At 41.6% G+C, this 23,243-nt stretch overlaps 2 protein-coding genes and 1 long non-coding RNA gene across 7 annotated transcripts in view; 2 read left to right on the top strand and 1 right to left on the bottom strand.

The window, feature by feature from the left end:
* hoxa3 (homeobox A3) overlaps positions 1–23,243 on the top strand; it is a 33,828-nt gene that overhangs the window by 8,436 nt on the left and 2,149 nt on the right. The window contains exons 3-5 of one of the 5 annotated variants that reach the window (XM_023345011.1): positions 4,800–4,936; positions 15,389–15,443; positions 19,101–19,689. In XM_023345011.1, the coding sequence (XP_023200779.1) occupies positions 19,218–19,689 (472 nt within the window). In that variant the 5' untranslated portion in view covers positions 4,800–4,936; positions 15,389–15,443; positions 19,101–19,217. Of the gene's footprint in view, positions 1–4,799; positions 4,937–12,853; positions 12,928–13,693; positions 13,832–14,308; positions 14,554–15,388; positions 15,444–17,333; positions 17,415–19,100; positions 19,690–23,243 lie in introns of those variants that run through there. The other 4 variants (XM_023345013.1, XM_023345012.1, XM_023345014.1 and 1 more) reach the window with 4 other exon arrangements.
* Positions 6,329–7,570, top strand: LOC102225275 (homeobox protein Hox-A4). The gene is made up of 2 exons (XM_005802720.2): positions 6,329–6,752; positions 7,215–7,570. The coding sequence occupies exons 1-2, from the start codon at positions 6,329–6,331 to the stop codon at positions 7,568–7,570; spliced, it is 780 nt and encodes a 259-aa protein (XP_005802777.2).
* LOC111610530 lies at positions 11,712–16,563 on the bottom strand. The gene is made up of 2 exons (XR_002753693.1): positions 16,330–16,563; positions 11,712–12,330 (listed from the first exon to the last, which is right to left on the bottom strand). It is a non-coding gene; the product is annotated as an uncharacterized LOC111610530 (long non-coding RNA).

A 23,243-nucleotide genomic window follows, 5' to 3' on the forward strand; every position in this document is an offset into this window, starting at 1 on the left:
TTCCGGTCAGAAAAATAACAATCCAGATGGACATTCGTTGAGAAAACGCATTTGGTGAACCGATTTCATTCGTGGTTTGATGAAAATTCAAACAGCTTTAAATAAACTATTGTCATAGGAAGAGTACTATGGTTTTGTATCATAAGCAAATAAAAAATATCAATGTCCAAATCAGAAATGCAAAGCGAAACTGCAGTAGATTCAATTCTCCACAAATTTCTATTGTAATGTGAACTGGACCTAAAAAAGCAGGACAAAAACAAAAGCATATATTTGTTTATACTCTTCCCAGTTTCATTTGAGGCATACTGAAAATCAAACAGGACGTGCCTCGAGCGCGGATCTATGGAACCGAAGCGCCCCCCTTTATTCCCCTTTGCCAATATTTCAAATAAGGGAGACAGTTCGACAGGGCCCCATGTGCAGCGCGCTGCCAGGCTAAGATAGAGAAGGGGAGCGCTGCTGTGGGTTCATCCGGAGGTCAGCCCCTCAGCACAAAGATGAATCTGCATCCTCTCGGAGCCACCAGCAGAGCTCGCTTTAGGCCAAGTTCACTGTCACCCTGCTGCATGCAGAGGAAAACGAGGAAAACAAACCGCTTCCACATGCATGCACGGCGGCAAACGCGCGCACGCCTTCTCGGCAATGCCAGGTTGCCCATAAGGACAGTGCACGTAAATGAAGTTAGCGAAGGTTGCAAAGCCTGCGGTTGTGCACCAACACCGGAGGGACTGATGTGTGCAGAGAGAGAGAGAGAGAAAGTTTTGAAGCGATGCTTCCAACAAAGTGTTTCCCCTGCTTTGCTTGCTCTGACTCTAATGGATGATTTGCATATTTTACAGCCCTATAAGCCTTGAGCTGGAGCTTGGTGCTGGATTGATTTCCTCCTCACTGTCACTGGGAATCATCACAAAGACGCAAAAGCATTTCACATCTTGGTTTTGGCAACTCGTCTGCTTATCAAATTTGTGGAAAATGATAATTAGTGCATATTAAAAGAGTCGACTTCTTCTTTGTGTGTGTGTACATATATATATATATAAATATATATTTCTGTATATATATGTATATTGGGGAAGGCTGTGGGAGGTTGCAGATATCTCTCCTGGCTGCTACTGATGAGAGCGATATATGCTGCAGAAGAGGAGGAGAAGGAGGAAAAATTGGGGTCAAAAGTTTACGCGCTGAACAAGTTTCCGTCATCTGTTCACTCGGAGCTTGATGCCAGCCTTTATAAAAGCAATCTTGACTCTCCACACAAAAGGCAGAATAGCTTTGCATTACATATGTTGCACGGTGCACTCCAGGTGAACCCTGGATGCGCAGTGACCTCGCGTTAGGGACCAGAGAGGGGGTGAAAGGGACCCCCCCCCCCCCCCCCCCCCCCACACACACCCCTTCACGCACGCACGCACACACACACACACACACACACACACACACACACACACACACACACACACACACACACACGCATGCACCCCCCCGCCACACACACACACACACACACACACTCCATGGGTCTCTCCCCCGCCTCAGCAACAAGATTGAGTGTTTGGCGTTTTATTAGGGCGGCTGATTGGTGAATTTCCTTTGAATAAATTGCATCTGATATGTTTAGGGACGAGGGCAAAATTTGCATTTTGAGGATTGATACTCTCGACCCGGTCACAGGGTAATGAGAAGGCCTCCACCCCCACCCTGAATAAGCCCCAGATCCTTTAAAACACATTTAGCCCCGCTCTTCCTGACCAGCTGAATAGAATCTTTTTTTTTTTAAACTAGAAATACCACAGATGTTTGCTGGGGTTTTTTTCTTGCGTTTTATCAAACAGATTCAGATTTTTTTTGTTTTCAGACATTTGCTTTAATTGTGTTGTCTTACGAAAGGTAATAACATCCAGTCAGCAAATACATATTTTTAATTCAGTTACAATTATTAACCTTTTCACCCTGAGATTTTTTTTTCCATCTCAATTGAAAATACCTGGGAAAACACAACATTGCCTTTTATATAAACATCCGTTAGGGAGTGAAAATATGCAGAAATGACGTTTATTGATGTCTAAACACGGTAGAAAGATGAAAAAGCTACAGAGACTGTGGGTTTTTTTTTGTGCACATAAAATCAAATAAGCTGCAAAGCGTAAATGTGATCTGCCGCCTTTGCGAATCAGGCGATGTATTACAGAACAGACAAATAAACGGGTATTATCTTCTTAAAGTGTCGCTGAAAAGAAAGCTTGAAAAATCGTCGACTAAATGCTGTAGGGTTAATCAAATAGGCCGAAGAATTCTTACTTTCATAGTCTTTGTTTTCCAAAAACTGTAAAAAGGACAAATGGGGTAGAAAGCAAAAATTCGCATCATACATTTTCCGGCCTAAATATTAAAAATCACCGACCTACTTTAAATAGACATAACATAAGAAAGATGTGCATAGATGGTCTGTTTGGAGAGTTGTCCTAGAAATGCGCTCAAAATGTAAACAAGCACAAGTAGCTATTGATTTCCAGATCAGATTCTTGGGCTTCACAATTTATCACAATTACGAAACAATTAGCAGACAGTAAAACAGAGAATGGACGAGACACATTTTACGTTTAAAACATATTTCCTTTTAATATCACGAAATCACAGTCATACTTATATCACCTGGAATGGACAAACAAAACCACATCATAGAACATTCTTTATTGCAACATTAACATGGAATGAATGGAAAAATAATGCTTAATTCCACATAAAAAAAGAAGTAATTATTCTTATTTAGGTATTTTTATGAATTAAAATTAATTACATTCCACACATATAACACCGTTAGTGACTATTTGGGCGTTTTATGACCAACTTAAATGTTCATTTTGTCCAAATATGTTTCATAATAATTTTGAGAAGCTGTAGTTGGGCAAAAAAAAAAAAAGTTTAATCAGGCCTAAATTCAAAATTAAAGTGTCCTTAATGAGTTAGTGGTATCAAGTTGCTCCACGTCTTGTGATTGTACACACACACATCCTAAAATGGACGATTAGTTCATTAGTTTCAATGCATAATGCGGATTATGTGGATTCCTATAAACGTCAAAGACGGTCAAATGTATTTTATCATCAAAATATCAGTTCACGATTGATGGATTTGATATTTTCTGTATTTTTGCTTTTGCAGAATCGTTTGCACCCAAGATAACTTGCGCTGTTTAAAGAGAAGAAACAAACAAACAAACTAACAAAAAAACGTCTTTTGTTCAACTTTTTAGAAACGTTCAGCGCGTCCAATCAAAACTAGCAGCTGTAGAAAGACGCCAGTTACTCTAATGGCTAATTGTTGCTGCAATAACCACGCTGTGAAAACGTCATAACGCCATGCATACCGCGCACCAAACGATTATATTACCAATGCCAGCCCGAGCCACAATGTTTCTTTAAAGACGTGAATTGGGCATGTTTCTCTGGCATTTCTTGATTTTTTCTTGCTCATGCAGACAGAAGACCTTGTGGGAGCCATACACAATCTGTCACCATCATCTCAAAGCACTTCTCTGATAATCCAAATTTACTGTATACTGTCAACTTGATATATATGGGCTGACTCGACCTTCACTTCGCAGTGTGTATGCGCCCGGAAAGCCAACACCTCGAACCCATTCACTGTGAAAGCTGAAATTTCAACTCAAGCCTGTTGCGGTTTCAGGCGTGATTTTCAGTTTTAAATCTTGTGGAAAATTGCGCGGATAACGAGCGCGTTCTCACACGCTTTCGTCGGGTTTCATTGGGACTGAAAGTAGATCAGTTTTCTTTTCTTGCATTTTGGCACAAATGTCTCCAGGAGCCAATGCGCGCAGGCCTGAAGTAGATAACAGGAGTAATCTGAAGCTGTGCATTCGAACGCTTTTCTAATAATGACGTTTAAAAAAAAAAAAGTGTCCGAGGTTTATAGCAGCAACAAGTAGAATCATCTGTAAAACTCGCAGCCGCTCCTAGCCTTGTCGGCTTAATTTACTGTAAGTGGATAACGGCTTAGCTGACCAGCTCTATATTTATGCTGGACCCGTGTTAGAATAGAAAGCCAGCAGAGTGTGAATTTAGATATCATGTGTAGCCTTCTTACCCGCCGACATTATGTTGACACATTGCCTCTCAGGTGGTCTCTGCGGCCGTGTAGGACACAGTGAATCTCCAGTATGCCATTTGCAATGAGTTAGGATGGATACTTAACCAGCTCTGGCTCAGTGCGCACGGGCCTGGCTGTTTTCAGGCGCTCTATTCCAACAGTCTGCAACTTTTCTGAAGATAAGGACTCTGGAAAACATCAGAAAACCCTTCATTCACATGCAATCCATATCCTCACGTCTGAACGTATAAGTATTTTTGCAAACGTGTTACCAAGAAATCCCTCGAGGAACCTCCTTGTGTGTTGAAGTGCGCGCCCCCTGAAGAGCTAAAGAGAGCCTTGCAAAACTGAAGTCCAAGTCCGGGGTGAACCCCAGGTCACCGCGTCTAACAGATATGAAAATGTCGCCTCTTTGGGAAAAAAAAGAGGGGGCAACGCCTTGTTGTTTAACAAAGACTGTCAATGGGCAAGATTAATCAGAAACAAAATGGAAACGGTGTCACCTCGGGGTCAGGCAGAAGTTATCTCTGTGTAGGGGAGCGTCAAAAAAAAAAAAAAGAATAGGAGAGAGGCTGAGCAGCAGCAGCAGCAGAACAGAAAAAAAATAGGGAGAGAAAAAGAGAAAAAAGAAAAGAAAGCTTTCAGTATTTCCGCAAGTTTTGTGGGCCCCTTCTGGTTCTCTCTTGCAGAGGCCTTGTCGAGGTGGACCAGATCCGAGAGGAGCTGCTGCTGTTGCTGCATCCTCGAGGAGCACGGATACAGAGGGTCATCTCGGATAAGGAGCGGAAACTGGACGTGAACATGATGGCTGATGGCGAACAGCACGGTCAGACACGCTTTTCATGATGTCCTTCTGAACATGCAACATGTCTTTTATCTTCTGTTTTTATTTTATATAACCAGAATTTTTATTATTATTATTATTGTATCTCATTGAATCACAGACAATTTAGAATTTCAAAGCAGATTTCTGTAAATTCATCTTCTTCTCATTATTATTATTATTATTATTATTATTATTATTATTATTATTATTATTATTATTATTATTATTATTATTATTATTATTATTATTATTATTATTATCACCATTGTTGTTCTTGTTGTTGACAGCAACAACCGCAACAATACTAAACTAACTAAAAAATAAAATTGCAGTACTTGATGAAACTAAGAACTAAGAGAAAACTATATGAGATTTTGTAGTAAAAATTTTAAAGGCTGTTTTTGTACTTCTTAAATGACTTCCCATGATGTATACATTTATTCAGGGGCATTATTGCAAGTAAAACCTGTGGTCGTCCTCAATGCACGGACACTTTCAGTTCTGACGTGCAGCTCTCTATTAATGCTTCTGCAGGATATTTGCTTTGGCGTCTGGCTGTATTGCACATGCAAATCAAATGTTTTAGGTGTTAGACAAATTTATTTGCCTTTTAATAGAACTCGAGACGCGGCATTGCACGCTTTCAGCACAAGCCAAGCTTACTCTGCAAAATATGGCTATGTAGACTCTCCATCATGTTGTCAAACAAATAGAAAAAAGCCGTTTTCTTGTTTGTTTTTTTTTAAAGCAAACTATTGAGGTAAAAGATTGGGGTCGGCAGATTGGAGGTTGTTTTTTTCTTTTTATTTGAAGATCTTTTAAAGCAGAGTTTTGCAGGTTGTTTGCACGTGCTGTGCGTGAATCAGAAGACATGTGCCAGTTTCAGAAGGACGCGCAAACCCGTGAAGACTTTCGAGGCTTTTGACATCTTTTGTTTTCTTTTCCAACCATGATGATTTTGATGTGCTCCCAATTCAAATCTGCGTTGCATCTTTGGGATGCAACAGATTCCAGTTGCAAGCAAAGGTGTTCAGCGGGAGCACGACCAGATTTATTCTGCCTCAGCCGAGATGCTGAACCTCGCCCACCAAAGTTCGCACTCATGCAGTAAACAACTTAGCAGATTACTTTCTTTTGCTTTATATGCTGTGATTTAATAAGGAAAACACCAACGTAAGCCAGTCCGAGCGCTGCTGCTGGTGCCAGTGCCATGCTTTTCCATTGGTTCCTGTTTACATGATGCCCACAGGACAGGCGGTGATTGGTGGCCTCCTCGCACGTGACCAGACAACTTTGTACATTTGACAGGGGGGAGTAGGAGGGTTTTGTGGAGATCAGAAAAACGACAGCGCGATAAAAATTAGTATTGTTGCACTTCACAAATTAATGACCATGAGTTCCTACTTGATAAACTCCAACTACATCGAGCCTTCCTTCCCACCATGCGACGAGTACCAGCAGAGCGGATATATCCCCAGCCACGGCGACTACTACGAGCGGCCAAAGGATACGGGCTTCCCCCATCACGACGAGCAATCCTATCCCAGGTCAGGCTACGCGGAGACGGGCTATGACTACGGAACCGTCCCCTCGGCTGCCGCCGCTGCAGGACTCGACGATTTCGGCGACGGGCACCACGCACAGCCGCAGCCGGTCCCACAGAGCCACGGCGCTCGCCTCTCCGCGGCGCCAGACGGTGGCGCAGGGGCAAACGGGAGCAAAGACTGCAGCCTCGCCGGTGAAGTGTACCCCGGCGTGGCGAAGGGCAAGGAGCCGGTTGTCTATCCGTGGATGAAAAAGGTCCACGTTAGCAGCGGTGAGTTCCCAGCCACTGGAAACACAAGCATGAGCCCACTGAGGCAGCACTAGTAGCAGTCCTTACAGCAGCAATTTACGACTATCGAGCAGCAGGGTCGGTAATTAAGGACCCTCGTAAATTTTATTGCTTGTGTTCGTCTGTCTGGGGCCGTGCGCCTTTGTTGCTTTTTAACCCAAACTACCTTCTAGCACTGGAGGCGAGCCAAAGTGTTATATTCCGCCCTGCTGCTTTTGTTAATCATTCCTAAGCTTTGATGTGTCCCTGGATGCGAGTGCTTGTACACATTCTCTTCCGTTAAGGAGAAGAGACTTTAGAAGCCGGCTGCAGAAACGTGGTGCACGAATTATGCAATATGCATGTGCAGTGGGCACACAGAAAAAAAAAAGCAAATAATGCCTTCTTAAACCTGCATGTAACACCTGCCTCCCACTCCCCCCAACCCCCTTTCCCGTCTCCCAGTCAATGCCAGTTACAATGGAGGGGTGCCCAAGAGGTCCCGCACTGCCTACACCCGCCAGCAGGCTCTAGAGCTGGAGAAGGAGTTCCACTTCAACCGCTACCTGACCCGGCGCAGGCGGGTGGAGATCGCGCACACCATGTGCTTGTCCGAGCGCCAGGTCAAGATCTGGTTCCAGAACCGTAGGATGAAGTGGAAGAAGGAGCACAAGCTTCCCAACACAAAGATCCGCTCATCATCCGGGTCGGCCTCTTCCTCAGCCTCCGGGGCCCAGCAGCAGCAGCAGCAGCAGCACCAACAGCAGCAGATCAAAACAGGCCAGCAGCTTGTCCCAACGCCGTGCACAGTTGGTCTATAGTGCCCAGAATAACAGACCCCACATAATCCAGACTGAGATGGCGAACAACACATGTGGAATTCGATGGACCGATTTTCAGTATTTTACACTCATGGTGTTATATCTCTGTAAGCTTGCACATTGGGCCTGTGCCACGTCCTTTGTACACCCTTTCGTCCTCACCCCCCTCTCCCCCCTCTCTTCATATAAGCTTGAAAAATCACCTTTAATTGCCACAGTGGCAACTGAAGTGTTTGGTTTCTGATGGAAAAGAAGGAAGGAAGGAAAAAAAGATAAACAAACAAAAAGAAAAAGAGAAACAAAATCCAACGCACATTCAGACGTGTAGGACTTGGATCACAAAGTGTGTGTCATTGCAGTTAAAACTGAGTCAGGTGAAAGTAAGTTTGTGGTCATTTTTTTCTATATGTTCTCTACGATTATTATTGTTTTTATGACCATTGCTCATGGAAAGTTCTATTATACTTGAAAGATATTTAGGAGACTCTGTAGATGCCTGTTTATTTAGGGTGGGGGGCTGTTTTAGGTAGAGGAGGGAGGGGGGGGCGGCATCAGTCAGAGGAGCAGCAGTGTAGTTCGTGTGTTTGACTGGGTTGGTTCTTACTGTTGAATGTATAGTCCAGGTGACGTTCACATCAAATGTACATAGACAAATCCTACCTAATGAAGGCACAATGAGGGAAAAAGGCGTTGTTGTTTTTTGTTTTTTTTTTCGTGTCAAGTTCTGTCGGTGTTGTACACAAAGTCCATATAGATTCATTTGTGCTCCCGTGCGTCCTTATGCTGTGTTGTGTTCTAAACTGTGAATATTTGTATGTGCTGTCTCAGTAATGACCAATGTAATGTAGGCTATATAGTGTAGGTTAAACCTGTCCTTGTGAAATAAAATATGTGCTCCACTTACGAGGCTCGACGCGGTTTTGGATGTTTTTTTTGTTTTTTTTTTGTCATCGCCAGTATTGATTTCACTTGAGCGCAACAGTCTGTTTTCAAAGCCGTTCTGTCGTTTACGCGCGGTTTTACCCGAACTCGTAAAGATCTTTTTTTTTTTTTTAAGTAATCGTTATTAATTATTAAAATTAGACATTAGGAGACAGAGTTTATCTATCTTTTTTTTTCCTCATTCTACACTCAAATATTGCGATCTATCCAGGAACTTGACGTGGGAATATTTTAATGGTATTTTATTGCATCTGTTATGCCCCAAAAAATGTTACGAAATTGATTTTTGTTTGTCCTGCGTGTCCAGTCCAAATTTAGCCTAAATAGAAACGCAGAAAGTCAGGCTTGGTCAGCCAATTTTAAAAACTACACACACCTTGAAACAACAGTTTGACATCAACAGACTTTTATTATTATTATTATTATTATTACTATTGTAATTTATTTATTTTACATTTCATCTATAGTTTCACGATATAAACACAAAATTTGATGCTGTCATTTCTACATTTGTTCATCAAGAATATATGAACTTTACTGATTAGAATATTTGCCAATCGTCGCTTTTGAAAACCCTGCTGTGTGTTAAGACGCTATTCCTGCACGACCCTCTTTAAATAATTGTTTATCTTTTCTAACAGTTTATGACATTTGCATTGAGCTTTAATTTGGAGATCAATGCGCAATGCTGTGTTTTTTTTTCTCCTTTCGGAGTGCAACTACTAGTGGTGTGAACCCTAATATCCGTCTTGTTACTTTCCGTCCAGACATGTGTTTGCATCTTCTTCTTGTGTTTTTCATCGCTCGCTTGTCTCGGATCCAAATCCGTGCACGTGCATGGCATGTCATGCGGATATTCTTGTATTAGGAAGATATGTGGCAGAAACACATGATCCGAGTCCACGCAGTATTAGCTGACAGCAAGTGTTTTATTTTTTTATTTTTATTTTTTTTATTATCAAATAGAAACAGAAAATGCCAGAATTGTCTCAGAACAAGTTGATGTTGAAAAGTTAAACCTGAAACGCGATAGTAAATGTGTTTATAGATGTTTAAGTGAGCTCTAAATGTGGTCGTGATAGTTCAAGAAAGCTATCCATGCATTATTTTGAACGTTTTTATTTTTGGCTAAATATGGGGCAAAGCATTTTCCAAGGCTAAAAAAACACAGACTAGAAAAGATATCCTGGACATACAATGTTTGGTGAAACACCAAACCTGAACAGTTACGCATATCCTGCCACACATAATTGTTCCAATTTTGCCACTCCAATGATAACTCCAGCCAAAGTTACAACACCAAGAGTGTGAGTGGTGGTCACTACCTGCCCCGTCCAAACAATAGAGAGTTCAGCCAGGGGACAGCGGCAGCCACTGGCCAATCACAGGCTCCGAGCACTTCTTCTGACCCCTGACCTTTCGACACACACAATGTTCAGACCATACATCAGCGCTGAGACCTCCGTCAGCCCATTTGAGATTTATCCAAAGACGGCGTGCCAAACAATAACCGTGTTTAAGTGTGAAACTGAGCCATGAATTTTCCCAAAATTATTCCAAGAGACAGCGCTTGTGCATGTGCAGATTGTCACAGAGGGAGCGCTGGCAGGGCCCGGAGGAGAGGGCGCACATGAGCAGTAACATGCTGAGGTTTTGCATGTTGCAGTGCATAAATTTGAGTATGTGTTGGCATGTGTTGGTTTAAAGCCCATAAATACGTCGGCACGTTCATTGGTTATGGGTTTACAGAGCACAAATTGTAAATTGCCGTTTAATGTAAACGTACAACGGACACAAACAAACTGCTTATTCTTTTCCTAACCACATTTATTGAGAGAGAGCGAAAGAGAGATAGAAAACAAATCTGGAAAATATTAATACTTTTTGCTACATAAATTCTCTCCTAGACTGTGGGCTTGCAGGATGACGCTCAGCCTGATTGGCACGTACTTTACGCACACGTCCAAATATATAGTTCAATTACGCATTTCAAGTCTTTGATTCTCGAATAGAGGTCACTTTCAGAGTGCTGAAATTTTAATCTGCTCTTGTTCACGTGACTTGCTGAATAATGGATGCCCCGGGGGGTCAGAAATAGATCTGAAAATCTGACTTAATTTCATTTGAAGTGATGCTCTGCAAGGTGCGAGTCAGATCTCTTCTCCTTTGACAGAACCTAAGGAGGAGGAACCATCATGACTTGTAAGTAGAATCGGTGTAGTTATATTCTAGCAATTTTTTTAGGGACACGAGGAGAATGCGTAAAATGTCCCAAAGTTGTAGATCGTTCTGGGATTTTTATTGCAGTTATGTGTTAGTATGCCAATGTAGGTTAAAACGTGGCAAATTTTCAAACGCTTGCATGTTCAGCCTATCAACAAATCTACATTCTAAGTAAGTTGTTGAGGTGATCAAATAGATCCAGGGGGGGATTTAATTTAATTCTGACTGTTGCTCAAAGTTCTTATATAATACTCAATAAAATGTTTACGTTTTGTAATATTACACTATTATTATTATTATTATTATTATTATTATTATTATTATTATTATTATTATTATTATTATTATTATTATTATTATTATTATTATTATTACTCATAGTTTATGTTTGTTGTGGTGAATGCTGACAAACATGCATCCATGTATCCACTGTTTGCATACATGCAAATCGCGAAGGAATATTGATCTGAAAAGATGATAGTGCTGGAAAACATTCTTGCTACGTAACGTTTTGTTGTTATTCATTCATGCATGTATCTATTTATCCATTTCACAGTTTGGATGAATACAAACTGTGAAAATATGTTTTTTTCCTATGTCACACTATGGTGACATAGGAAATTAAAAACACATATATTTTTTGCCTTTAACTGAGCATAAACCTAAACCTCGTGCCACAGTTTCTATGTTGTTTTCATCATTAAAAAAAACAGAAACAAAACGATTTTGGCTCTAATCATCTCATCTTCTTCTCCTCTGACTCTGATGGTGTTTAACAATGCAATTAGGAAATTGCAAGGGAACTGCAAAAATAACAACTAAACTGAGTCTATTGTTATTATTATTATTATTATTATTATTATTATTATTATTATTATTATTATTATTATTATTATTATTATTATAACTTACATCTGAGGGTTTCTGCTCAAAAACGGTCACTAACAAATTTCCTGGGATAATAAAGAGCCACGTCTTACAAGAAAATCCAACTTGCTTTATTTCAACCACATCCAAGCAAACACTTCTTCTGTCTTCGTTGGTTGCAGTGTTTGTCTGGGGTTAATTAGAGATGGCTCCACTCAGCTCGAGGCGTTGAATTTCGCATTAGTCTTGATGTTGGCCGATGTAAACCTCGCTGCAGCAGTTATCTTCGGCTGAGAGGCTCGGTAACCCAAGCCTGGCTGTTAAGAGCTCCGAGTGTCAACATTGTGGGAAGATATGGCCAGTCGTCTGGCCGACATCCAGGGGCTCTCTGCGCCTGCAGCTCCTCTCCGTGCTGACAGAGATAAGGAGGCTTGATTTGTAGGGAATACATCTGGAAACATTTGTGTTATTTTGATTTTTTTTTTTTTTTTTTTTTAAATCGTGATCAATTAAAGAGTTTTAGGAAATGGCAAGGAGCTAGAATGTTGTTGAATTAAGGAATTAAAGGGGAGTTTTAAATGCTACCAAAGTCGATGCTTGCATGTCTGATTTGCCACTCAACTCTGCACGGGTCAGGGGAAAGTTCAGGTGCGGTGGCGACAGGTAGGGTGGGATTATCCTGCAGGACACGGCCGTTCAGTTTCACAAGCCTTCACATCAGTCTGGGTCTGCAAGAAAAGACACACATGAAAATTTTGTCCTAAATCACGTAGTGAGACTTTTGTCGCTCTCGCAAACAAGCGTCCACGTTCGTTGTGAATAGAGTTTTTGACTAAAAGTGAAGAAATCGCCTCCGATTCTGCTCTTCACTTTAAAAGTTTGCCATTAGAGTTGGAGTCGGAGAGGACAAAAGCCACAATGCGGGAGTGGGGACGGAGCCTCTGTCCGACTCGAGTGATTAATAGGTGTGGTGGGGATTTTTCCACGCCCGCTGCTCGGTGTTGACGGAAAACAAGCGCCAAACGGTGCCGAGGGGAGAGAGTCTCTTCCGGGCTACGATCTTTTGGCCACATATGCTTTGTGTGCGTGAACCTCGCTCTTTCAAAAAAAAAATAACATTCTTTGATTTATTTATTTATCTCCAGAACTATTTTACGCACAAACTTGAGTGAGTTGATCCATGTTAGTTTTAATGGGGATCCATGTACTGACCAGCAGGGTCGAGCAGCCTCTCTTTGGTCCCCTCACCTTTCCTTCCCGCCCACCGCTGACTGACAGGCGCCCCTCACGACCACCGGGACGCACAGCCTCTCCGCGTCTGACAGGTAAATGTGGCAACGTTTGGTTTCTATTTACCCCTGCAGCGTGCGCGCCGCGCTGATTGAGGGGGGCTCAGAGGCTGACAAAGTGGTATATACTAATGTACAAGTGTCGCGATGAGAACAGGGGGGGCGGTGTTGAGTTGAGCGCTGTGGAATACACCCATGCAAAGCGAGGCGGAATGAAGAGGAAGCTAAAAGCGCGTTTTGTTTCGTTGCGCTCGGACAGCTTTCCGCCGTGCAAATGTGCTCGAATCTCTGCCGCTCTTTCGGCCGCTAAACAGGCACGAAATATATGGCGCTCTAAAAGTGTCAGAAAAGCCCCTTTCTCCCCTCTGAATGGGGCGACACGTGGAAAAGCTGCTTCTCAGTGAGAGGCTTGCTCCTCAGCCAGATACATTGCACTATCACACAGCCCCTCTTTTTTTTCCTTCCTCTTCTTCTTCTTCGTCTTCTTCTTCTTTCTCCCCCCACCCCCTCTCAACAAGCCCGATCCGTTTCTCCTCAGGGGCAATGACTGCCTCCATTAATGATTCACGGGCTCAAATAAAAGGGGATTTAAGTTGACGTTGCGTCACGTGAGCAGAGCGCATAATACCGCGCGGTGTTATGGCACTGGGAAGAAAACCGGAGCCCCGGTCTGGCCATATGATGCAGATTATATGCTGGTTACCCCCACTTTTCGGGAGGGGAGTCCTGGCTTTGTAGGGGGTTTTTTTTCTTTCTTTTTTTTTTTTTTTTTTTTTTGAATATCCAGAAAGAAAAAAAAAAGCCGATTTGAACAAACGAGAAGAGGAAAAGGATTCCTGGCTTTTGTGGATGTATTCTGTTGTCACGGACGGATATGCGTTTTTTTTCCACGCGGACGGAGTCAGAGCCCGAGCTTTGGGAGGATGGATTTTATTTTGAGGTATTTCCGCCGATTGTTCATTACTGTCGTGAGTTATTGCTACGCCAGACAGAGGTCAGTCAGTGAAGGGGGTGGGGGGGTGGGTCCTTGTTTTTTTTTTTTTGTTTTGTTTTGTTTTGTTTTGCAGCGCAAGAAATTTTAAGAAGCTGGCAATATGCATAACATAAGTTAACCTAAATAAATGTCATATTTTGTTTGTCCAAATAATCTATTTTATGCGTTCTGTATAATATCCAAAATGCGCAATTAGTTCGAGTGGAATAATTACACCGTTATAGCACAATAAATGACAGAAGAAGCCTCTTTTTTTTGTTGGACAAATAGGCCAGTGTGAGTAAATAAAGCCCCCATTTATCCCGACTTCCAGCAAACACCCAGACAGAAGAGCGCTCCGGCGGTTCAGGGTGTCAACCTGTCCCATAAAACTTTAACAGCCCCATCTCTTTAAGCTGGTTTATGTACCGCGCCCGTGCGTAAACGATGCATCAAGACGATCTCCATAAAAAAAAGGAAGAGAGAGAGAGAGAGAGAGGAAAGACGAAGAAGATTAAAAAAAAAAATGAAGTAGCTGGTGGCGAGCAGTTGGGGTAGTTGTTGTGTCGCTCCGCCGTGGGGAAATGAGGATATAATGCAAGACGGAGTGCCATCGAGGACCGCCGCGGCCGCGCTGAGGTCACGGCGCTCCGGCTTTGATTTATGGGCGCGGGGACTTTGGGAAGGTGGTGAGCGCCAGCTAATGACTGTTCGATCCGTTTGCGAGAGGAGATGCAACAAAACACTTTATTTGCATACAGGACAATTATTATTATTATTATTATTATTATTATTATTATTATTATTATTATACTACATGTGTTTTCGCAGCTATGTGCAGAATTTATCTGAGTTTTATGAAGAAGAGTTTCATGGCTTGGGCTTTCATATGGCCGTTATCAGAAGGAGTTCATGTCTGTATATTTCATGAGAATTATAGGCTTCTGGTTGTTGCAACCTTTTCTAATAGTTACTCAAAAATAAAATCTTTATTTTTTGCGTACTGTTATAATAATATTCATCTAGCATATGTTAAATCGTTTTTCCCCCCAACCTAAGATAGTGGGCCTAATTTGAGATCCATCAGTTCCTCTTTAAATTTAAACCTCTTTTTTTTTTTTTTTTTTTTTTTACATTTTATGGAATTTCTAATATTAAATCCGAAGTTAACCTACTTTAACAAAGAAGTTTGGATTTTGCTCCCGACTAATAAACAAACAAACAAAAAATCCTACCCATTTCGCTGTTCTAACTTAAGGCTTATGTTGAATTATGCGCCCAAACCTAAACGAATGATAAAACATAAATCTTTCTTAGCTGATTTCATTTACGTCTCTGCTTTGAATACAAATAAATGACATCAAAATCCACATGAATGTATTTTAAATGAGAGAACATTTCTGAATTAGTCTTTAAAAAAAAAAAAAGAGAACAAAATAAAGCTCACATAAGCCCGTTGAAGAAAATGTTAAATTGTGCTTTAAGTTGCTAAAGAAAAAGGGGGAAATCCTTTTCTCGTTGCAGAAATCCGGCCGAGTAACTTCAGGCCCGGTCTCGGAAACACCCTGAGCTGCCTTCGGTAAGTCCATACATCTTTATTGATTTATGTTATGAATGCTTGATGGTGATATCCTTATTCAATTTCTAATAATCACCACACACACATACACGCGCGCTCGCTTCCCAGTGCGCTCACAAGGCCGGAGAAGCAGAAGCAGAAGCAGAAGCAGAAGCAGAAGCCGTCTATGTATGGCTTGTTGTATATTTCCGTGTAGCAGCAATATGACCAACGCGAGAGCAATATTTCCTTCTCTTCCACTTGTCTTTGTGGTGTAATTTGTCACCATAAAAGTGACGGAGGGGAATCGCGGCTCTTGGAGCGCTGCCTTACTCGCTTAAAGAAAAAAAAGAAAAACAACCAAAAAACCTACTTTCTGCGAAAGCCATCTGCTTGGAGCCACTACAGCCTGCTGCAAACAGGTTTTTACGTTTTATTTTATTAAAATTTTACGGGTTTTCTTTTTTTTTTTCCTTTTCGACCTTTCCCATGTAGCTTTTTGCTCTTATGACGCTCGACCTCTTAGCCCTCTCCTCGGGCCAAATAAAGAAAAAAGAAAGAAAAGAAAGGAAAAGGACCAAATCAGCGTTTTAGCGTAGAACAAAGAAGTAAATAATTACACAAAGTGGCAGCAGTTGCTTTGTGAAAGAAAAAGGCGAAGTTAGCTTAAAAAAAATCCTAATGTGTGATTTCTTTTTTTTTTTTTTTTTGTCGCCCACTCAAGACTCCCACGCCGTCCTAGCTTGCGCGCTCTCTCTCTCCACCTTTCTAATTGTGTCACCGAAATGCTTCTGTCCCACAGCCTGAAAACCAGCGGACAAGCTTTAGCTGCTGGCCGTGTTTACAGCTGAGAGGGGAGTCATAAATCTAATTCTATCAAGTCTTTCATTCTGGCCGCAAACATTACCATGCAGAGGGATTCCCCGGCTCCCTTCTTCTCCTCTGCTCCACGCTGCGTGTCCTCCCGCTTTGGCCTTTTTGGTGTTGAAACCTCTGCCCATTTTTCATCCCAGTGCTCGAGCTGCTGTGTGGGTTTTTTTTTCTTTCTTTCTTCTCCCTTTAATATTTAGGAGCTTTGATCAGAACTGCCCTGCAGCTTTCCTTCATAGTTAGCGGGTTCACGTTGAAATGAAAACGAACTGTACGTCCTTGCGCCAAAACAGCAAATTCTGAGAGAGAAGGAAAAAAAAAAGAGAAGAAGAAAAAGTAGGTTAATGATTAAGCCGCCTATAGGAGCGCTTTTATCTCCCATGGAAATGGTAATGCGGCTCTCAGTTTCCCATTGTTGTTCCGAAAAATCTCCTTGTGTTCATAACTCCTATCTAGGACGCGGTGTAAACGATAAGAAAATGACCTAAAACACCTTTTGGGACGGCGCGTTAGTAACGAGGCATTATTAACGTTGTTATTTTCTAGCCGGACTACCTCATTTGGGATGTTGGGGGAGGAGGAGGAGAGGCAACTACTTGATTTGGACTGGCTTTCCAAGGCGCTTGCTTCATTTGCATAATTTTTCTTGTCTACGGTGACGCTCCGGTTCGGGGCAGTTCACTGGTGTCTGCATGGTAACTGCTGAAGGATCTCATAGTCAAGCATAGCCTTGGCTGACGTTAATATTGCCATGAAGCCCTGTCCATTACCCTGCAAGCATGGGAGCAGATAACTCTTCTTATCGTGCTGACCCGACTGCTCACGCCTGCTTTCGCAATCTCGGCGAGTAAGGAGAGAAAAGGAAAGGGGGTCTTCTCTTGCTTCTCTTGGCTCTTCCCTTTTTTTTTTTTTTCCTCCTGTGTGTTGTGCCTGCTAATGCCTGCCTGCATGGCAGGGCGCAGTCTGCCGCTGCTCCTTCAACCCAGTCAGCCCCGCTGCCTTTAAAACTTTTTTTTTTTTTTTTGTCTGCCCCCTCTTCCTCTGGATTACTGCCTTTGATCGATTTCGTCGCTGAATGAGAAAATATTGCCCGGCGCTCTGCATTCATCGTGAGAGGACAAGGTAAGCAGGGGCCAGGAATAGGCTCCCCTTTCGGTTGTAAATGGTGGAGTTTGTGTGTCGCGGCGGTGATTTATCACCGTACGACTTAAGATCTCGGTTCAGGAAGAGTTCACACGCACACACAGAGTCAGGCGGACGGATTTTTTCCTGCAGCAGCACAGCTCAAGTCTGCCTTTTGTCTCTCTTTTCTCTGCCATTTATGACTGTCGCAATGGTTCGCAGGGAGATCCAGAGAGGAGAAGCCTCCTTGTACCTTTTACCGGTCATTAGAGAGCGTCTCTCAATCCGCAGTTAGGCGTTGAAAGCATGACGTGGGGTCTCATTTTGGACTTATTTGTCTTTTGGTATGCAAGGCTGCATGGGTCCTGCTTTTATTTTATTTATTTTTTAATCTTTGCTCATGTTTCAACAATCCCAGACTAAGGACTGCTTTAGATTTTTTTTTTAAATAAATAAAATAATGAAGAAAATGAGTAGTTTATTGGAACCCTGTCGTGATATTGAAAGTTACAGATTTACTATAATTTATAAACAAATAAATAGAATAAAATATAACTGAATCTTTATGGGTAAAACTGTGTTGCTTACATTAAAATCTGATATTTAGATGTAAAAAAAAAAATCCCTAAAGGAGACGGAAGCGTGTCAATGTATGAAACAGACAAAACAGAGGCAAATCTATTTTAACATTATTATTATTATTATTATTATTATTATTATTATTATTATTATTATTATTATTATTATTATTATTATTATTATTATTATTATTATCTAAGCTATAAAACAATACCACCGGAAAACGTATAGCTCTATTATGAATAAACAGTCTGTTATTGTTATTCCTGTGTTATTACTGGATCCGCTGCTACAGCAGCAGGCTGTAGTTGTGTCCTCCCTGGGTTTCTTCTCCGCTGTACAACCGGGTTTCTCCTTTTTACGGGGCCCGGCGCTCCCAGCCACTCATATATCAAAACTACGGAGCCGGCAGGAAATTATTATGGACCCTGCGAGGAAAAAAAAAAAAAAAAAGTTCCCACCGTGGTCATAGGAGCGCAGAGATGCCCGTCTGGTTTTTCAGGTTTTCCTCGGGCCTCCTTTTTCATTTATCTTGCAATAAGCAATAAAAAAATATATATAAAGAGAGAAAAAATATATATATTTCCGATTTTTTTCTGACTGTTCCAGAAGGATTATTTTTCTAGCTGGGAAAAAGAATTTTATAAAAAAGGAAAAAAAAAAGTGAACGTCTTTTACCTGCTTACACAGGAAATTAGATATGCTGTTGACAGCCCGGCTGGTAGAATAATATTGTAACAGAAACATTATTTTCCTGTGTGGCAGCCCGCTAACAAGCCGCTTCCACAGCAGGCACTTTCCCCCATAAACTCTACTGTAACTATATTCCCTTTATCCCTCTCGGCTCAGAGTTTTAAACTGTCATCCTGATTCTTGTTAGGCTTTTTAAAAATGATTTGAATGCTTTGGAAAACGTGTTATGCTGTTTGGCACAGATGGTAATGCAAGGTTAGTGTGCGCCTTTGTGTAAGCCATAAGGTAAACGGTAATAGTCCACAGAACTGTTGGCCCTATCTTGCCTCCACAGTCTCCAGTGTCAGGTCTGTATTGAAAAGTAAGATGGATCGCCACCATTTCTCCTCCTCACAGTGCTTCTTGTAACCCTAGGTTCACCCGAGGAGGCCATTGGCGGAGAGGCGTCACGTGACCACGGGGTGCCAATGTTATTCTACGAGGGTGTCAAGACCCTGTCAGTTTCTGAAATAAATATTGGGAAACGGCGAGATGCAAAAGGCGACCTACTACGACAGCTCCGCAATTTACAGTGGCTACCCGTATCAAAGCGCAAATGGCTTCGGTTATGATGCCAATCAGGTCCAATATCCCAGGGCCTCTCATGTGGAAAGCGAGTACCATCGACCCGCCTGCTCCCTGCAGTCTCCCGGCGGCGGCTCTGTTGCTCTGCAGAAGCCAGGGGAGATGGTGGCGGAGGGCTGCGACAGGGCCATTCAGGCGGCGCAGGCCAAGATTCTCCCCGAAAGCAATCATCAAGCGCCGGTGCCGGTGTCAGGCCCACCGCCTCCCCCTTCGCTGTCCCCCGGCGGAGTCGGCCAAGATGCGAGCAATGGCTCCGGCCAGACGGGCGCAGCCAAGAGCGGCTCCCCGACCTCCGGTACCCGCAGCAAACAGATCTTCCCCTGGATGAAGGAGTCCCGTCAGAACACCAAGCAGAAACCCGCCAGTAGCTCCAGTTCAGGTACAAGCTGCCGGACACACAAACCCTGATCGTTACCTTCAATAGTGGTAGAGAGGGGTGGGCAGGTAGGGAGGTGGGCAAACCGCAACAGAGCATTAGTTTGCTTCCTGGGAAGGTCATGTTGTGTAATTGTCTGAGCTGTGGCATTTTAGGTGAACCATTTGTTGTAACAAATCATTTGATGAAGCCACAACCTGCGAAGATTGGGCCCACTTTTTATTGATGGTGTTAATATTCCACCATCATCCAGCATATATGCAGGCAGCGGAAGGTGGAGGGAAAAGCAGCAGATCCCTCCTTTTGTTGTCCCCATGCCCTCCAGCTGACCTGTCCCTACTGTAAACACACATCTCCGCTGATCACATAATGTTCCCGGAGAGACAGCAAACAAACACACACAACAGTTGTTTCAGTTTGTCCTGCTGTTTTGATTAGAGGGGAAACTCAGTGGGTCAGTGTTTTGGGGGGTAAAGGAGCAGGCCAGAGGAGGGGTGGGGTATTTACTCAGAGCCAACCTAAAACGTTAAAGATGCTCATCTTCCCATGACCCGCTGTACATATTGTGGCTGGTATTATAAACATGTTTGCGATTATTTTATTTTTTTTTTCACAAAATGAAACAATTATAGTTAGAGGTTTGATTTTCAGGCTTAATTAATAAAGCTCTTCCATGGACAGAGCGCCGATCCTGATGACATCTATGGAGACTAAGAATGTGGTCACTCAGGTTTAGTTAAAAACAAAGTCATATCTGAGCTTATTTGTCTATGGAAACTTGGTAATTTACTACATTTCAAACACATTTGATGCATTTTAGACAGCATTGAGCAAACAGAACACAGTGATTCACTTGAGGCATCGCCTTATGTTCATATAACCTGTTTATGCATCTCAAGTCTCTTTGCTTAAATCTCTCTTTGGCTAATTTAAATCATAAGAACTAGAAAAGTCATTTTTCCTTCTGAATTTAACAAATGATGAGCTGTGGAAGAAATCAATTAGATGTTCATGTCAGTTAATAAAGTGCAGACCAACATCGCACTTTCATATATTTTTTTCTAATAAATTTTAGAAGAATTTGACATAAATCTTAAAACAAATTTCCACTGATTTTGTAAGAGATGGGCTACACGCTTACATGCTTTCAGTATGAATTTAAACATTTTGCACACAACCTAAAAAAGCAACTAAGGAGTTGCAACTAAGGAGTTGCTTTTTTATGGATGTATGGATGTATTGTCACAATATGTTGACAATACAATACGCATTGAGGCAACCTGAAAATTCTGGTGTAAATATTAAGTTAGCAATGGTCTTCAGAAACAGCTGTAACTCAAAAACCTATGTGGCTCCACTGTGAGTTTGAAAATTCTACATCGAGAAAGTTGTCCTTTCAGAACATTTTAGGCAAAAGCAACACAACTACAGCGATCTGAGTGGTATTCAAAAGTGGTAATGAACCAAACTAAGCATTCAGGTGTACAGCTTGTCTGACAATCTATAGAAATGGTTGAAATTCCAGCGTTATGGTTTCACAGTCAGTTCGACAGGTCTGGATATGGCATTAATACACATTTTCTAAGAACAACGAAGATATGATCTGAGGTCTCAAACGCTTGCAAATGTTTTCTTTTCATTGAGTGAAATTATATTTTCAGTTATACAAATTTTGCCTGAAAAGCACCTAAAAATCCAAAAGTAATTGTGGCTTCAAAGTGAGTTTAAAAAGTATGTGTAACAAGACAAAGAGGTCATCTATTACACACATATTACGCCCTCGATTCAAATGTCTAATCCTTGCCAGGTGGGCCAGACTTATCTTGGGATTTCAATGTGTTTATCGCTCCATATTTTTTTAAAGAAATTTATATTTTGTAGATATTGTATTTTAAAGTACTAGAGAAACTGCATGAACTAATATTTAAGTAACGATTTAATTTCTTGAATATCTGTTGAAAATGATGATGTCATGGCCCAAGCACAAACTTTATGGGACTTTTTGATTAGTCTCAAAAGTTGCTTCTGGGAAAGTTGCCAAGAGTTGTGCATGTTCCAGATGTAAATTTAATATTCATTGGGATTATTTTTAACATGTCAATGCGTATTAGTATTAGCAACACAAGCAACAGCAATGTATTTGTATGCACAGAAAATAAAAGGAAGATTCTCACAAGCTGGAAGTTGGACAGTGCTATGTGCACTATATGAGTTACCGTAAAAAGTGCTAAAAAAATACTTGAGCAACTTTGCTATATTTTCTTTGCACAAAAACAAAAACAAAAAAAACATATTGGATAATAAATCCCTAAGTGTTCCAGTCAAAACAGTAACGTCAGGGCTTTTCTCAGGGTTTGTTTAATATACTTATTAGAACTCCAAAGTGCCCATTCCCAAGTACAACAGGAGCACACACCCCAACCGTCAACCACAAGTACCTCAGGCTCAACAACACCAAGCCTTGAGGGCATATTCCAAACCTGCCTTCTTGTTTCTGTTGTTTTTTGGTAACTGCATTTTACTCTGCCACATGCTAGGCATTCACTGTTGCTATCACATTTAGGGTAAATATTTATGTGCAGATGGAGGAAGAAATTACTAGGAAGAATACTGTCTATATGAAACATTTTAGAAAGAATACAAAACAAATCATTACATAGTTCCAGAAAAAAACTAAGAACCTTGAAGTTAACAAGTGCCTTGAATCACTTTATTGTACGTTGTGTCAAAGGAATCTGTGTGGTTAGGGCACCAACACCATCTCTAGCCCGGGGCCCCACTTCCTCCTAATGCCGGCCCTGCTTCCATTGTTTTTACAGCACTATTCTTTATAAAAATCTTTAACATTATTAAACATAGCATATTAGAAATTAATTCATAAATATTTATCACTGATCAGCATTTTGTCTTCCATTCCACAGTCAACATTTACATATGGGCTCATACGGGTAGAAAACGGGCTGAAATATGGGCTCCATAATTAATTGTTTTTAGTTGGGATACTGACCTCATACTTACTGCTTATATAACTTTGACAGAGGAAAAACTCTGTGATCCGTGGATCATGTGCTGCTCAGTTTGTACCGATTTGCACCACATCTGTTTTAGAACCAGCTAAGATATAATGTCTAAATTGTTTTGTACTTGTTTTTATTTTGGATTCAAACCATGTGGATCTAATATAAAAAGTTTTTTTTTTCTTTTTTCGGAGCGGGAGACCATTTAGAACCCACCCAAACTAAGCCAGATCCTAATGGGGCCTGCATGCACATATTGGCTGAGCCTAAGCTAAGAGCCATTTCTTCTTCTTCTCCTGTGTGCAGACTTCTCTTTCATCTGTGCAATATCATTACGCCTCGGGTTATGTCATGTTGCATTCCTCCTACCTCAGGTTTAGGAGACAGGTAGTGAAATTTATTAAGTGTTGGCCGGCTGCCACCGCAAGTGGATATGACCTTAGGATTCTGCAGGCAAGTGCCAGCCTCTTAAAGCTTATCAGCGAGGGCAAGATGAGCAGTTTTATAAACCCTGAAGAATCTATAAATGCTTGTGCTTGC

The sequence above is a fragment of the Xiphophorus maculatus genome, chromosome 13, assembly GCF_002775205.1.
Source record: "Xiphophorus maculatus strain JP 163 A chromosome 13, X_maculatus-5.0-male, whole genome shotgun sequence".
Taxonomy (NCBI): domain Eukaryota; kingdom Metazoa; phylum Chordata; class Actinopteri; order Cyprinodontiformes; family Poeciliidae; genus Xiphophorus; species Xiphophorus maculatus.